Raw genomic sequence first — 16,675 nt, 5'->3', positions numbered from 1 at the left:
GCTGGAGACCTATTTAGATGCCGACTACCAAGCTCTAACATCGACATTCACCCGCAGCTGCTGCTAGTGTGCATATACTGGCTTCCATCATCTCCCCACAATATGAATTCGCAGGTTGATGTTCCTTAAGTGGACTAAAAAAAATGATGTACAAAATATAAAAGAAAACAAGTTTTTAAAAATGGAATTAAATGTAAAAATTTTAATCGCTCCCTCCTTTTTTTTAGGCTACGTTACCAATATGAATTTTTGTTGTTGCAGATTTTCTGCACCTATTAAGTAAATTAGGTTACTTTAGGTTTTTTTCATTGCGTTTTTTGTCTCTTGTTGTTGTGTCATATTTTAAATAAAGCTGCTTTGTTTTTTATACTTCCTAGTATTTGGCTTTGACAAAACTTTATTGATATAGTCATGTGCAGTTTACATGCGTTTCTGCCACGAAAACCCACTAAAACACATGTGCTTTTTTTACCTGGGGAAAATCTACAGATAAAACTCAGCGTACCTGTAAGAGAAGGTCATATTTTGCGGAGTTGAAACGCACCGCAGGTCAGTTTACACTCCGTTAAAGGAAAAAAAAACTATAAGCCCCACCTGTAACTGAAAGATGCTGCAGTTTTGATGCAGCAAAATGCACATTGTCAAACTCCTCTTGGGCACACAGCCATAAAAAAAGTGAAAAAAAATATATATTTGGCATCGCTGTGTCAGTAAAAGTCTGATCTATAAAAATATATAAATGAATTAACCCCTTCACGACCGATGACGTGTATTTACATCATCGGCCGTGTCCCTGCTTTGATGCGGGCTCATACGCTGAGCCCGCATCTTTCCATGCACTTGATGGCTGATTTAATCAGCCATCAAGTGCCTCTAACAGTCGTGGGTGGATCCGAGATCCACCCGCGGCTGTTAACCAGTTAAATGCCGCTGTCAATCACTGGCATTCAACACTCGCATACAGGAAACGTGTCATAGATCCTGCCTATCGACGCCCCTGTCACGTGATCGTGGGGCGCCGATGGGTTGTCATGATATCTGGGGGTCTGCTTAAGACCCCCTTGCCTGTCATCATAGGAGATAGTGATTTTTGCTATGCACAGCAGTGCTGAAGCTCTGCTATGTGTAGCACAGGCACTACTTCAAATCTCCTAAGGGGACTATTAATTAAAGTAAAAAGGGGAAAAAAAGTCTTAAGTAAACACAAGTTCAAGTCACTCCCATTTTGCCCCATTAAAAATAAAACAAAAAAAAATACACATTTGGCGTCGCTGCGTTCAGAAATGTCCGATTTATCAAAATATAAAGTAAATTAATCCTATCAGAAATTATGTCATAAGAAAAAAAATCAAAACTCCAGAATTACGGCTTTTTGGCCGCTGCAATAAAATGCAATATTGGGCGATCAATACATTGTATCTACCCCAAAATAGTATCAGTAAAAATGTCAGCTCAGGGCACAGAGAAAAAAAAGCCCTCACCCGCCCCAGATCCTGAAAAGTGAGAATGGTACTGCTCTTGGAAAATGGCGACAAATGCAAAAACTTGTTTTCATACAAATTTCGTGTGTTTTTTTTTTCACCTCTTAAATGAAAAATAAACCATACATGTTTGGTATCTGCATACTTGTACTCACCTAGAAAATCATGTTGCCAGGTCAGTTTTACCATACGTTGAACATGGTAAATGAAAAACCCCAAAAATAATTGTGGATTTGTAATTCCACCACATTTGGAATTTATTTTCCAGTATACAATATGGTAAAATGAACGGTGTCATTAAAAAGTACAACTCTCCCTGCAAAACACACACCCTCATATGGCTATATGGCTGGAAAAATTAAAAAGGTATGGCTCTTGGAAATAGGGGAAGAAAAATGAAAAATTGCCCAGGGGTGAAGGAGTTAACCAGTATGGTGAACACTGAAAAGACAAAAAACATTCAGGATTACATTTTTTGGTCACCTCGTCTCACCAAAAAAAGCATTAAAAACCGATCAAGATATTGTATGTGTCCCAGATTGGTATTAATAAAACCGTATGCTCACCACGCAAAAAAAAACAGCCCTCAATCCATCATGGAAAATGGCAACACAAAGGAAACGTTCTTTTTTACATAAGAAAAAGAAATCAATTTTAGTTTGGTATCACCAGAATCACACAGACCTGGAGAATCAGGTTTCTAGCTGATTTTTGCCGCACAATAAATGGTGTAAAAATAAAAGCCAAACACTAGTGGAATTGCATTTTTTTCACACTTTGAATTTTTACCCATTTTTCAGTACATTCTATGGCAAAATTAATGGTTTCTTTCAAAACTACAGCTTGCTTTGCGAAAAAAAACAAGCCTTCATGCAGCTATTTTAATGTAGAAGCAAAATGCTATGGCTCTTGGAATAAGGTGAGAAAAATCCTAAGACCGGAGTCACACTACCGTACAACACAGCCGAGTGCTATGTGATAAAACATTGCATCGCACTCGGCCCAGTGTTATTGTATGGGGCTGCTCAGATCAACGATTTTTCTCACATGCCGATTCGGCATGAGAGAACAATCGCAGCATGCTGTGATTTGCAGGGACACTCGATTCACCACTCATGCCCATACATGTCTATGGGTGCGTGTGAAACATTGGACTGCACTTGGATGTCATCCCAGTGCAGTCCGATATACGCAGAGTCACACCATGGAGGAGATGGACAAATTACTTTCTCCATCTCCTCCGCAGCTGTGCTTCGATCCTCTCGTGATGAAAGAATTGAAAAAATAGGGGGAAAAAAAACGCACCACAGTGCAAAAAAATCAAGAAAAAAAACTCACCTTGGGAATGAAATTTTACAAAACTCCTTTATTTTGCTGCTGTTGTAAACCACTATATTTTTCTGCACGGAGGAAAAGCTGCAAAAATGCCACGTGTGAACAAGCCCTTAGCGTCACATTCTATCGACTAATACACACACTAGCACAGAGCAGAGACTAGGTGGAATATCTATACAGTAGAATATCTATACAGTAGCTAACTTTGCTGCTATCACAGTTGTCTGATCACTAGGACTGAAAAATTTGCAGCAATACCCCATTGCTTCCGATGTGCTTGTCCCTGTACTCCTGGCAGAACACCTATAAATCAGGCTCTACAAAAAGGAATTTTTATACCGACTCGGACTCCACAGCCCTGGCCTGTGGGCAGGTCTTTTCTTGGTGATCTGGCTTAGAGCACCACGATAAGACCCTGCCTACAGTCCCGCAGGGGCACATATATAAGATTATCTCAGCACAGGAACATTTTATTTAAACACATCCAATTGTGGAAATTATTATTATTCAAAGATCTATTGATTAAAATGTACATTTTATATACAATTTGTTCGTGGACAAAGTTAATGTTTAAGTCCTTTTCTGTTTTCTCCCAGACAGTAATGTGATACATTATATTCTATCTGTGCTTTTCATAAGTCTTATTTTTTTATTTTATTTCATTACTACATTTTTTTTCAGACCAGTGATCCATATTAAAAAGCAGACACGTGGCCTACTCTGGTCCTTTTTACCAGACAGAACTCTCTCATTGAATGAATGTCTACCAAAAAATGGACCAAACACAAGTGGCATCCGTGTGCTGTTTTTCAGTGACCAGTTGCTAGGTGACTCTTGGAAACCACCATTAAATTTTTTTTCTTTTTACATTGACGTGAATGGTAAAAGCGGACACACAGAATGCAAACTGATGGAAAACAGACCAGTTCATTTATATAAGGCGGTCTGTGTTTTGTTTTTGTATAAATGATGCTTACCCTGGTGTACTTCTTCTGTCAGAGGTCGCATTTGCCTTTTGTATAAGCTCCATGAGATAGGTGTTAGGCCGGGAGATCTGATAGTTGGTACACATTGCCTATGACTGCAGTATGAGGCCCAGAGAGCACCTGCGCTGCTGTCCCCGTACATGGAGCCATATACAGAGCGAGGCAAACATTTTGATGCGTTTGGGTGGTCCATATACTGCTCTCTCCATAGACACAAACATTTTCCATTTCTGTTCACACTTTGCATTTTGATGAAGCTTCAGCTGGGAATAAATGCTTGCCCTCCACAGTCTTATGTGAAGTTCTAGCTCCCATTTTTCTCTTTCTGGCAGAACACTGATACGAGCCATTAAAAGTGTAGCGATCTTGTGGTGTCACCTACTAGACACAGCCTCTATTGTGCTGCTATTGAAATGGGAAACTTGGTAATTTGCCGTGGTTTTCCTGCTTTGCATGCTGGCCCCATTTCTTCAGCAGCATGATTCAGATGTTTTCTACTCTAACTGCACCGTGTATTGCCGAATAGCTTCTAGAAAAATAAATAGCTGGATTCAAGGCTTAGCATCACATTTTGTGTTTCAGTGACATGTTGTTTTAACAGCTTAATTAACTTTTGTGATCTACTTGCACCAAGTGTCCTGTATATCTCTAGCAAATAAGGAATATAGCAGTACATCTGTTTTACCTTAAGGCTATGTGCGCACGTTCAGGATTTGATTGCAGAAATTTCTGCAGCGTTTCTGCATCTCTTGGCAGGAAAAAATGCACGTTTTACCGCGATTTTGACGTGTTTTTAAATGTGTTTTTGTACATCAATGAATGCTTTTTGGAGCTAAATAAAGATATTTGAAATAAGAAATGTGGGACATTGCTCTAACCCTTGGATTACAGTCAGACCTGGGGTGAGTATATTGGTTAATTTAAATGGTTAAAGAATGTGTCTGTTGTATTTCAAATAAAGTATATTACTCTGTGTGTGTGTTTAACTCTTTACTTTACTTTAATTAGGTTTAGTAATGAAAGGGACTGATTGACACCTTGTCATCACCAAACAAAAGGCCTAGGTGTCAGCTAATCCCATATACCCAATCTCATTTGCATTTCCATTCATGTCATTTCTAGGGCAGCTGAGAGCTGCTATTTTTAGCCTAGGATGGCGCCATTAGGCAAACATGTTCCCTGGCTATTAATAACAGCTAACAGCTGTTTGGTTAGCCACTACATCCCCACGATCAGCAACAAGTAGTGCTTTGGACGCAGCATATTTTCGCTGTGTTCTAATGCCGCACTTTTGTTGTCAATACATACAGATCCACCGCATATAATGACATATCAGCTAGCGTCTCGACTACAGAAATTGACATACTGCGGGTGAGTTTGGGTACATGCCCACGATCAGGAGCCGCTGCGGGTTTGAAGCTGCGTGTTTATGCAGCAGCAAACCCGCAGTGTCCAGATGTTACAGCATAGTGGATGAGATTTCTTGAAATCCCTTGTCCACTATGTGTGCATCTGAGGCTGCGGATCACCCGTGGACACTGACATGCAGCAGTCTTTCAGGACCGCAGCATGTCAAATTCTCTTGCGGAGTCTCTAGTCTCCGCAACAGAAATTTGAACACTAGAATGTATTGAATGCGATAAATCCGCACGGGCCGCAAAGCAGTGGCGTGGCCTGCCGCCATCGGCTGTATTCCACTGATTGGCGGCTGACATGAAGCCCAGGTTAGTAATGGAGAGGCGTCTATAAGATGCCCCCATTACTAAGCCTGTAGTTAAGTTTTCAACAGCTTTTCAATAAAAACACGCCCAGAATAAAGTCTTTTATTGAAACAAAATTACACACGGCTTTGATAATTTATTTATTATTCGGCTAATGCCCGAATCCCTCGTCTCCTGAAAAAAAAACAAAAAACAACTATATCCCCCATCTGTCTGCCGTCATAACCTAATCCAGATTGTCTCATGGCGATCCAGGTAACTTCTCCAGCAGCCACATCAATCACTGATGTTAGAAGACAGCACTATACACTGACAACAGGAGTGTGAAATCACTCCTGTCAGTGTACATGGCTGTGCTGCAGGCAGAGGTCTTGTGAGTTCATCAGCTGAAGATCAGTTGATCACCCCCGGTGACTCCATACTGCATCAGTGGTACGTGGAAACGTGAGCATATTCCAACGCAGTGTCGGTGCCGTGAAGTGAGGGTCCTAGAGATCGTCAGCTGATCTCCAGCTGATGAACTCACGTGACCTCAGCCGGCAGCGCAGCGATGTACACTGCCGGGAGCGAGCGCGCTACCGTCAGTGTACCGCCGACTGCTGAGATAATCGGGACGCCGGACAGGTGAGCATAAACTGTTTTTTTATTTTAATAGAGATTTTTACTTCTTTTATTTTTTACACTGCGCACACGCCGCCTCTGCTGAGGAGACTACTGTTATCAGCGGGAGCGGTGGTCAGATGATGGGAGAAGTAGTCTTCTTTCCCAGCCCGGGTACCATTCTTTGTGCGTTTTTGCACTGCAGAAACGCTACAAAGAATGGACATGCTGCGGATTTTAACGCAATGACAATCCTGAGCGGAAATTTTCGCATCATGTGCACAGTACATAGTGTCCGCATGGTGTCCTAGTGCAACCAGATCGCGTGAGCGCCCACATTCAAGAGCAGTACTATCCATAGTTCACCATATCGGGATATGCGTGCCTGTTGCCACTCTTAACACAAGTAAGCATTACCTTCTTCTCCCATCACTGAGTTATAAGGCTATGTGCCTACGATATGGATGTAGCAGCGCTTTGGACACAGCATATTTTTGCTGCATCCAAAACGCTGCTTTCTATTCAACTCCTGTAAATCCGCATGTGTTCACTGAACCTTGCGAATTTACTGCATTTAATATATTCTAGTGGTCAAATTTCTCTTGTGGAGACTAGCGACTCCGTAAGAGAAATTGACATTCTGCGGTCCCTCAAGATGCGCCGCATGTCAGTGTCCACATGTGATGCGCAGGCACAGATGCACGCATAGTGGACATGGGATTTCTAAAAATCTCATCAACTATGCTGTAACATCTGGCTGCTGCAGGTTTGATGCTGCATAACACGCAGCATTTCCTTATCATGGGCACATACCCTTATAGGAGTAAGCATTAGTGTTGAGCGAGTATGTTCTGTTAACCCTTTCACCGAGTATGCTCGGGCCGAGCTCCGAGTATTTATAGCTGCTCGGTGATATGTTTGAATCGCTCCCGTGTGCATGATTTGCAACTGTATGACAGCTTTATTACATGTGAGGAATGTGTAAGAAATAGACATTCCTCACATGTAATAAAACTGTCAAACAGTCACAAATCATGCACACGGGAGCGATTCAACCATATCACCGAGCAGCTGTAAATACTTGGAGCTCGGCCTGAGCATACTCGGACAGAACATACTCGCTCAACACTAGTAAGCATCAATGGTAACACCCTACTTCAGGTAAATGGCAAAACATTAGGCCCAATTGGTGGTATGATTGATGGATGGGGGATGTAGTACAGCTCCCAGAACCTAAGACGATCCCAGAACCTAATTGACATCTCAGATTTGTGCATAAAAAATATTTTACATTTTTCAAATTACTTTATCTTATATTGTAGGACGTTTAGACGGCATAAGTTATTGATGGTATGTAATCGTTCATATGTCATATTAATTTATATTCCAATATTCTTTGTCTGTTTTCTGTAGGTGCCTGAAGAGAACGTGCAAACATGACCGATTCAAAGTACTTCACCACAAACAAGAAAGGTGTGGTATCTTTTTTTCTATACTATCATGCATTTTGGAATTAGTGGACTGATGTATTAGCTGCTTTAAATAAATTAAATTGTAAACTTTTAAGTGTTTTTTTTATATATTTTTGTTGCAGCCCCTAAACCTCCTGTAGATTTGTGGTGGAAGGCGGTGTCCTGAGACCCCTGCTTATTGTTCAAAAGATTAAACAAAGTGTGTAAACAGCGGTTTGCGGACCCATAGATTTTCTGTTGTACTCGTGTAGCACTGTGTGCATGCTCATGCAGGATCTTCGTCTGCTGAGCACTTTTGCACTTCTTTTATGTGATTGATTGGGAAAGGTGGGTCTCAGGACACAAACCCCCATCGGTCTAGAGAATATTTAGTGGTCGGAGATATATAGAGATATATATATATATATGCACAGTACAGACCAAAAGTTTGGACACACCTTCTCATTTAAAGATTTTTCTGTATTTTCATGACTTTGAAAATTGTACATTCACACTGAAGGCATCAAAACTATGAATTAACACATGTGAAATTATATACTTAACAAAAAAGTGTGAAACAACTGAAACTATGTCTTATATTCTAGGTTCTACAAAGTAAGCCACCTTTTGCTTTGATGACTGCTTTGCACATTCTTGGCATTCTCTTGATGAGCTTCAAGAGGTAGTCACCAGAAATGGTCTTCCAACAATCTTGAAGGAGTTTCCAGAGATGCTTAGCACTTGTTGGCCCTTTTGCCTTCACTCTGCGGTCCAACTCACCCCAAACCATCTCGATTGGGTTCAGGTCTGGTGACTGTGGAGGCCAAGTCATCTGGCGTAGCACCCCATCACTCTCCTTCTTGGTCAAATAGCCCTTACACAGCCTGGAGGTGTGTTTGGGGTCATTGTCCTGTTGAAAAATAAATGATGGTCCAACTAAACGCAAATCGGATGGAATAGCATGCCGCTGCTAGATGCTGTGGTAGCCATGCTGGTTCAGTATGCCTTCAATTTTGAATAAATCCCCAACAGTATCACCAGCAAAGCATCCCCACACCATCACACCTTCTCCTCCATGCTTCATGGTGGGAACCAGGCATGTAGAGTCCATCCGTTCACCTTTTCTGCGTCGCACAAAGACACGGTGGCTAGAACCAAAGATCTCAAATTTGGACTCATCAGACCAAAGCACAGATTTCCACTGGTCTAATGTCCATTCCTTGTGTTCTTTAGCCCAAACAAGTCGCTTCTGCTTGTTGCCTGTCCTTAGCAGTGGTTTCCTAGCAGCTATTTTACCATGAAGGCCTGCTGCACAAAGTCTCCTCTTAACAGTTGTTGAAGAGATGTGTCTGCTGCTAGAACTCTGTATGGCATTGGCCTGGTCTCTAATCTGAGCTGCTGTTAACCTGTGATTTCTGAGGCTGGTGACTCGGATAAACTTATCCTCAGAAGCAGAGGTGACTCTTGGTCTTCCTTTCCTGGGGGGGGTCCTCATGTGAGACAGTTTCTTTGTAGCGCTTGATGGTTTTTGCAACTGCACTTGGGGACACTTTCAAAGTTTGACCAATTTTTCGCACTGACTGACCTTCATTTCTTAAAGTAATGATGGCCACTCGTTTTTCTTTACTTAGCTGCTTTTTTCTTGCCATAATACAAATTCTAACAGTCTATTCAGTAGGACTATCAGCTGTGTATCCACCTGACTTCTGCACAACACAACTGATGGTCCCAACCCCATTTCTAAGGCAAGAAATCCCACTTATTAAACCTGACAGGGCACACCTGTGAAGTGAAAACCATTTCCGGTGACTGCCTCTTGAAGCTCATCAAGAGAATGCCAAGAGTGTGCAAAGCAGTTATCAAAGCAAAAGGTGGCTACTTTGAAGAACCTAGAATATAAGACATATTTTCAGTTGTTTCACACTTTTTTGTTAAGTATATAATTCCACATGTGTTAATTCATAGTTTTGATGCCTTCAGTGCAATGTACAATTTTCATAGTCATGGAAATACAGAAAAATCTTTATATGAGAAGGTGTGTCCAAACTTTTGGTCTGTACTGTGTATGTGTATATGTATATATATATATATGTATATATAATATATATATATATATATATATATATATATAATATAAATAAATAAATTCAACTTTAAAGTTAAAGTCCTCTCTTTCCTTTACTTCCCAAGAGTGTCAGATCTTGTCCTGTATCTGTTGTATTCTGTATGTTGTGTGCATACTGAATAAAATGTGTCTGATTTTAGGAGAGATCTTCGAATTGAAAGCAGAATTAAATAATGAAAAGAAGGAGAAGCGCAAGGAAGCAGTAAAGAAGGTCATTGCTGCCATGACTGTTGGCAAGGATGTTAGGTAATGGAGAATCCTCTTCAGAATGATTTTAACATACATTTATGGATGAAAAATTGCAATACTTTAGCTGCTCCTACAGTTTGTCTGTGCATTGATAATTTTTGGTCTTAGTTGAAAAACTACTCCAGATGAATTGCGTAAAGCCTCTGCTGGTGTCTCATCCCTTCACAAGCACACCAAACAAAAAATGAGATCTGAAGTGCAGTACTGGAACCTACGGGCTACATGCTATAACTTGTAGGCCATTGGTTATTAAGGTAAAAGGCTTGGAAGCCAAATAGGCTTAGGCTGCGTGCACACAATGCGTTTTTCATGCGTTTATGCTTCGGAATTTCCGCAGCGGAAACGCATCAAAAACGCATGGTAATCCGCACCCCATGGTCCCCAATGGCATTCCGCAATGTCAATGCACATGCTGCGGATTTTTCCGCAGCGCAAATAAATCCGCAGCATGTTCATTAATTTTGCGGAAGCGCCGCCATTGACTTGCATTGAGACGCATAATATCCGTGTCTGTACATTTGTACAAGCGGATAACATGCGTCTCTATGTGCGGATGGTACCCAGTTCTGGAGGAGAGAAGACTCATCCAGACCTGGGTACCATTGTACCTGTAAAAAAAAAAAGAATAAAATAAAAAATTTTATATTCACCTGTCCTGCGGCTTCTCTCTGCTTGCCGGCAGCGCTTCTCCTTCCAGGACCTGAGATGACGTCGCGGTCATGTGACCGCAGGCTGTCTCGCGATGTGCCGGCAACCCGGAAGAAGCCAGGACGAGCGCTGCAGCACACGCGGCGGCATCGGGGGTGAGTATAGCTTTATATTTTTTATTTTTACGGTCACACTGTATAAATCCATGCCGTTTGCATGGATTTATACAGTGTGACCTAGTTGTCAAGCACTTTCCTAGTGATGCTATCGCCTGGAAAGTGCTTGTCAGTCCGCATGCGGAAACACATGCGTTAACGCATGTGGATATGCATGTGAATCCGCATGTATTCCGCATGTATTCTGCAGGAAAAACGCATGCACAATCTGCATGTGTTTTTTCTGCCAGGGAGATGCAGAAATTTTCTGCTTCATTTCTGCATCGTGGGCACATAGCCTAAGTCAACAAAATATTTATTTTGTGCTAACCTTATGTAATCAGATATTACTACATATGCTCTATAGCCCCTGATGAAGCCAGGTATCTGGTGAAACATGTTGGAGGAATTTTTGACACTGTCTGACCTTCAAATGCATGGAGCCACAGTGCTATTCTTCATTATCGATTTAGGATGCGCATTGCTGGTGTCACGTTGTAGTATGCTACAACAGTTAATGGGAATTATACCAATAATATCCAGTCTGTAACAGAAATAAATATTTTCCGTCTCTCACAGTGTTGTGTTCATACAATTTATTAAAATACAGGGTGATTCACTCGCTACTTTACCCAGGAAAACTTCTGTAACTTAAAAGAGATGATCTATCATACTGAAATTTGGACTGTACATACCTTGGCTCATGAGAAACTGATGTTTTAAAGCAGGTGTTGAAAATGTCCACCGTTCACATCCCAGCACACCTGCATGTGCCGTTTCATATTGTTGAATGTATTCTACAGAACTTCTGGGGTCATAGCCTGAATTTCTCGCTGTGTGTTCTCTCGGAGTGACTGTAATATTCGTGGCTTGTACCATACACCCAACCCTTCAAATGGCTCCAAAGGAAAAAAAAAACTGCAATAACTAATTTTTTTCTCTTGATTGGGCCCTTTCAACTCCTGAATTACATTGACTGTACGGGTGAACACGACCTTTCTTGGCCTCTCGTTAACATGTGGAATACGTCATGCCTGGCTCCTGAGAAAGTATGTGGAACATTTTACGTGGAGATGCCAGAAGTCGCTGTTTCACATCTTGACTTGTTTCCTCAGACGTTTTCGGACGTCCTCTATCTTGCCTATCCAGTAATATTCTTGTACGTCCCAGGTTATTCACCAATGACAGAATACACAGTTAGGACTGCGGATTTCAACATCCAAACTTCCTTAGAAACTCACTTTGGCACCTATTTAAGGACTCCATTTTCCAATTTTTTTCACAATGAAAACACTCTCTTCCGTCCGCACTGTATCTGTACATTGTTAACAAATGATGAAGGGAGTCGGCAGGAGTGAAATGTAAGCCTGTACTACTGACGTGCAGTAAGTCTAAATCATAGTGGAGACAAACGGAGGGGCGACAACTCGGCGAGACCACTCAGCATAAGGATGTTTCTCGTCACTGAGGGTCATTGCACTCTCACTTCTCATGAACCAAAGTATGTACAGTCCAAATTTCAGTACGGTTGACCTTCTCTTTTAGAAGTTACAACAATTTTTCCAGGTAAAGTATTGAGTGAAGAACATTGTATAATTTTGCATGTGAAAATACCTCCTATTATCAATATAACTTTGTTAAAAGTATAGTAAATACATTATATTACAAATCCAGTTAAGGGAACATTAAAAAATAGAAAAATATATATATAAAAAAATGTAAGTTGAAAAATATATTGTATAGATAAAGACGTGTTTGGTACACGTCACTCAGTACCTATGGGTGCATGGGAAGAGTACCCCCCTGTATTAATCAAGAGAAAAAGATCTGGTGCAATCCAGAAAAATCATGCTTTGGTCTACATTGGACCTTCATCAGACAAATTACCATGTTGAATGTAGGAAGAAAGTACAAATGGGGCACTGTGTGATAAGGCGAACTGTACACCTATAAGAAAAGCACTGCCTGTGTAGATAAGTAAACTATTGCAGAGCCATCACAAATTTAGGCCAATTTGCATTCCAACCATTAAAGCAAATGTCGATAGAGTTGCAGAAAGTGTCATGCATTCAGTATTGTTAATAAATGTTGTTATTGTTGCGAGCAATTGGATTTTTTTATATGTGTATACTAATATGCAGCAGACCTACTAAGCTAGATTAGCAGAGTGGGGAGATAGGTAGCTATTTGGCCTGTTGGCACGATTTTATTTAGGAATATAGTTCACACAAGTAAAACAGCAGCAGGATGTGGCAGTATCGAAATGTTCATGGTATGTTTGTTCACTATGTCGTCCATATATGTTTATAAAATTTTCAGGCATATACTGTAATGCACTAATGTAGACTTCTATGTACCCATCATATACCATTTTCATATTTTTTTATCTAAATATATTAATAAATTGTGTTGATTCTTTTTCTTTTATATATACTTTTATGGGTGTTGGACCTTATTTTTCTCCATATCCCCTTCATGTTGGTTACTCTCAGGTGCCACTAGAGGGAGCTTAATGCTTACTGTTATGCAATGAGCTCCATAGTAAGACGCTGTGCGATAGTCTTTCTCTAGTGATAGCTGCAAATAGCCAGCAGGCTGTATTTTTAGGTTTTTTTTTTCCCAAGTAATTTGAAGTTCTGTATTTAAAAAAAAAATGTCTCCATCTGTAATAAAGATATACAAAGAAATCACCGTGATAAAACATGGGAATTACACTTATTGGATTTACTTGCATTTGCGGCAGGACACTTGTGAAATATGAGTTTGGACTGTCCCCTGGGATGTTAGTCCCCACTATGAGCCATCCTACTGGAGGCTGACGTCCCAGAGTGCCAGCCGGACTGATATGATAGAAGCGGAGAAGCGGCACTCACCACCTCCTGTGATTGTGATCTGGACCCATAGAAGCGCGAAACGGCTGTATTCCATTGTCCCACCCGTCTTCTGCACACCCTTTGCACACCACATTGATGTCCTGTTGGGGTATGTGCACACGGTCGGTATTGGCAGCGCTTTGAACGCATCTTACTTGTGCTGCATCCAAAGTGCTTCATGCAGGTGAATCCGCATGTGTTGATTGTTCATAGTGGGCATGGGATTTCTTGAAATTACGTCCACTATGCTCTAACATCTGGCTGCTGCGGATTGCACGCTGCACGCAGCGTTTACTGACCGTGTGCACGCACCCTTACTGTTCATTAAACGACTTTCACAATCCCAGGACGTGGTGAGTGCCGCTTTCTGCTTCTATATGTTTTTTGTTCAAATCCACTCAGCTGAGCACCACTGGGATGACTGTGACACTTTTAGCTCTAAATAGAGGGAGGTTTGTGTATAATTCAAACTGACTGGTGCTTGTGCAGCTTAATTCACACTGTGTGTTTTTTGTAGGACTGATATGTTCACAGGTGTGCTGCCAGTGGCAAGGAACAAAGGTGGAGATCCACTTTGCTTACAAAAATGCATATATAAGTAGCTCAGTCCTTTGCAGTTGTGCACACCTATATAAGCCTGCTGCTTCCTACAGCTGCAGTATATTTATTATATTTGTAAATGTATATCCTGGACTTCAATGAATCTGGTGTATAAAGAGCCCAGAGCCTGAAATATTAAATAATGTGATCAGCACAAGTCTTAATATATTTTACATCATGCATAGAAGGGTACAGTGCATGATCTCTCATAAATAAAGCAGTTCTCTTCATCTCATATGCAGACCTCACCTCGCTTTATTTAGGGCTGGATATTAGGTGCACAATATAAGCCAGACATGATGTGTGCATCATCTTGAATAGATTATGCAGATATTGTGTCCAAGTCTTTCCATCATCAAGGACCCCTGTGGCCACCCTCCTCCACCCATATTTTTCTGAAGGGTACTTGCCTGAGTTTGGAGACTGCTGGGTGAAAACCTTCTGCTTATAAAACTAGCTAGGAACATTTTAGTCCCACGAGACTCCTGGAGACTGATAAAATCTCATTAAGCTGAGAACATTAACTGTAGAACTTGGGCTTTGTGATACAGGTTCTGCTTGTTAACCTGACCATCAACTGTGCTCCCATTGCAAAACACTAACCTACTGTCTGGAGCGCTGGTCGTTTTCTTCTCCTTAGCTCCTAGGACCTGCCCTTCCTCAGGTATAGGGAGGAACCACACTGCTACTCTATATCATCATTTTTGGCTGAATACTTGGCAAACAGAGAAAATGAGAGACTAAAAAGTGATTCTCCATCTTACCAAGGAGTTTTTAGGTCCAAAATTCGCTGCTGACTAATTTCTTAATAACTATAGGAGATCCATTTTTCCAATTTAACACTCTGAAATGCTATGCCTAGACATAAATTGACATTTTCCTCCTTCTTTTTTTTTTATGGCAGCTCCTTGTTTCCAGATGTAGTGAATTGTATGCAAACCGACAACCTAGAGCTGAAGAAACTTGTGTACCTCTACCTGATGAACTATGCCAAGAGCCAGCCAGACATGGCTATAATGGCTGTGAACAGCTTTGTTAAGGTAGTTATCTTTTTCTGCTACATATATTTAATTAAAATAAGTTACCTAGATAATTAGGTAATGGCTGTGAAAATGTTTCACCGATGTAGAAAAACCCCTCTTTGGGTATATCATCGTAATATTAAAGGGGTTGTCCACTACTTGGACAACGCCTTCTCAATCCTTATGTTCCCCTCCTCCATTACACTATCCCCTGTTATTGTTACATGAAACAATGTTATCTTTCACTGAAGCCATGCTTCCTTGTGAGAGAATGCACAGAAAGTGTCTTGTAGACTGTGAGCCCTTGCGGGCAGGGTCCTCTCTCCTCCTGTACCAGTCGCTGATTCAAGATTATTGTAAGTGTTTTTATTATGTACACCCCTTTTTCACATATAAAGCACCATGGAATAAATAGAGCTATAATAAAATACATAATGAATATAGCACAAGTCATGAAAGTCCGTTCTTTGTGTATTGCTTCAGAGTTCTGGCGCATATAACTTAATAAACTTCCCCCATTACATTGTGATAAACAGCAAAAGCAAATAAGTGCACCCATATTTCCAAAGTGTCACTGATAAGCACATATATTGTTCTAATTTAATGTCCCGCTTGCCATGTTTTTGCATACATGGCAGCTAAAATTGGGGTGAAGGAAGATTTGCACACAGTTTTACCTCTAAGACAAAGTGGTTTTCTGGGATAAAAAACCTCTGCAGTCACTCTGTGACTGAAGAATGATGAACTGTGACCGTGTGGAATGTGCACACTGTCACGATTTCCTGTATTTGCAGCACAAGCTGGTGGTCACATGCATGCATGTATGTGATTTTTAGACTTGCAGACACGTGCCAACTAGTTTGTCATCTGTTTCAATGTTCTACTGCGAATACATGGGACTTGTGATATTGTGCTCTTTGCACACTCAAGATTTGGCGGTCTCCATTTGTAAAAAGTAACTGCAGACTTTTATTTTCAGCCTGGAAAACCCTTTTAGACTGTACCTAAACTTTTAAGGTGTTTTTTTTAATTTTTTTAAGTAGGGACCCGGTCCTTAGACCTCCACTGATCATTCAAAAGTGTGCTTAGCTGTGCTCTGCTTTACTCCTATATGAGCGCTGGCATAGAGTGTCAGGCGTTCATAGACTTTAGAGTATTTTATAGGGGTCTCGGGACCCAACCATCAACAATCTGCAGGCTTATTGGTACATTTTAAAGTGGTTATCCGGCACTACTCATTTTTGCATCAAAAGGAGAGCAGAGCTGATGACTTTTAAGTTCACACATATCTCTTGGACTGCATGCACGATCGGTAGGTACCATGCACATGTCCTATAGTTCATCGTGCATGGGTACTTGTGTGCACATGTACCGTCATCTGCATTGCAGTGGTAACATATGATGTTTTGTTTGTCGCTAGAATGCCTCC

The 16,675-nt window shown here is 40.9% G+C and overlaps 1 protein-coding gene across 2 annotated transcripts in view; it reads left to right on the top strand.

The window, feature by feature from the left end:
- AP2B1 (adaptor related protein complex 2 subunit beta 1) overlaps window positions 1-16,675 on the top strand; it is a 214,419-nt gene that overhangs the window by 9,573 nt on the left and 188,171 nt on the right. For both annotated transcript variants that reach the window (XM_073665457.1, XM_073665456.1), the window contains exons 2-4: window positions 7,537-7,596; window positions 9,840-9,945; window positions 15,129-15,264. In XM_073665457.1, the coding sequence (XP_073521558.1) occupies window positions 7,560-7,596; window positions 9,840-9,945; window positions 15,129-15,264 (279 nt within the window). In that variant the 5' untranslated portion in view covers window positions 7,537-7,559. The remainder of the gene's footprint in view (window positions 1-7,536; window positions 7,597-9,839; window positions 9,946-15,128; window positions 15,265-16,675) is intronic.

Source organism: Phyllobates terribilis, unplaced genomic scaffold (assembly GCF_046119375.1).
Source record: "Phyllobates terribilis strain yellow unplaced genomic scaffold, ASM4611937v1 Scaffold_2__4_contigs__length_985480577, whole genome shotgun sequence".
Taxonomy (NCBI): Eukaryota; Metazoa; Chordata; class Amphibia; order Anura; family Dendrobatidae; genus Phyllobates; species Phyllobates terribilis.
The sequence above is the reverse complement of the archived record's forward strand: the minus strand, read 5'-3'. Positions and strand labels throughout refer to the sequence as shown.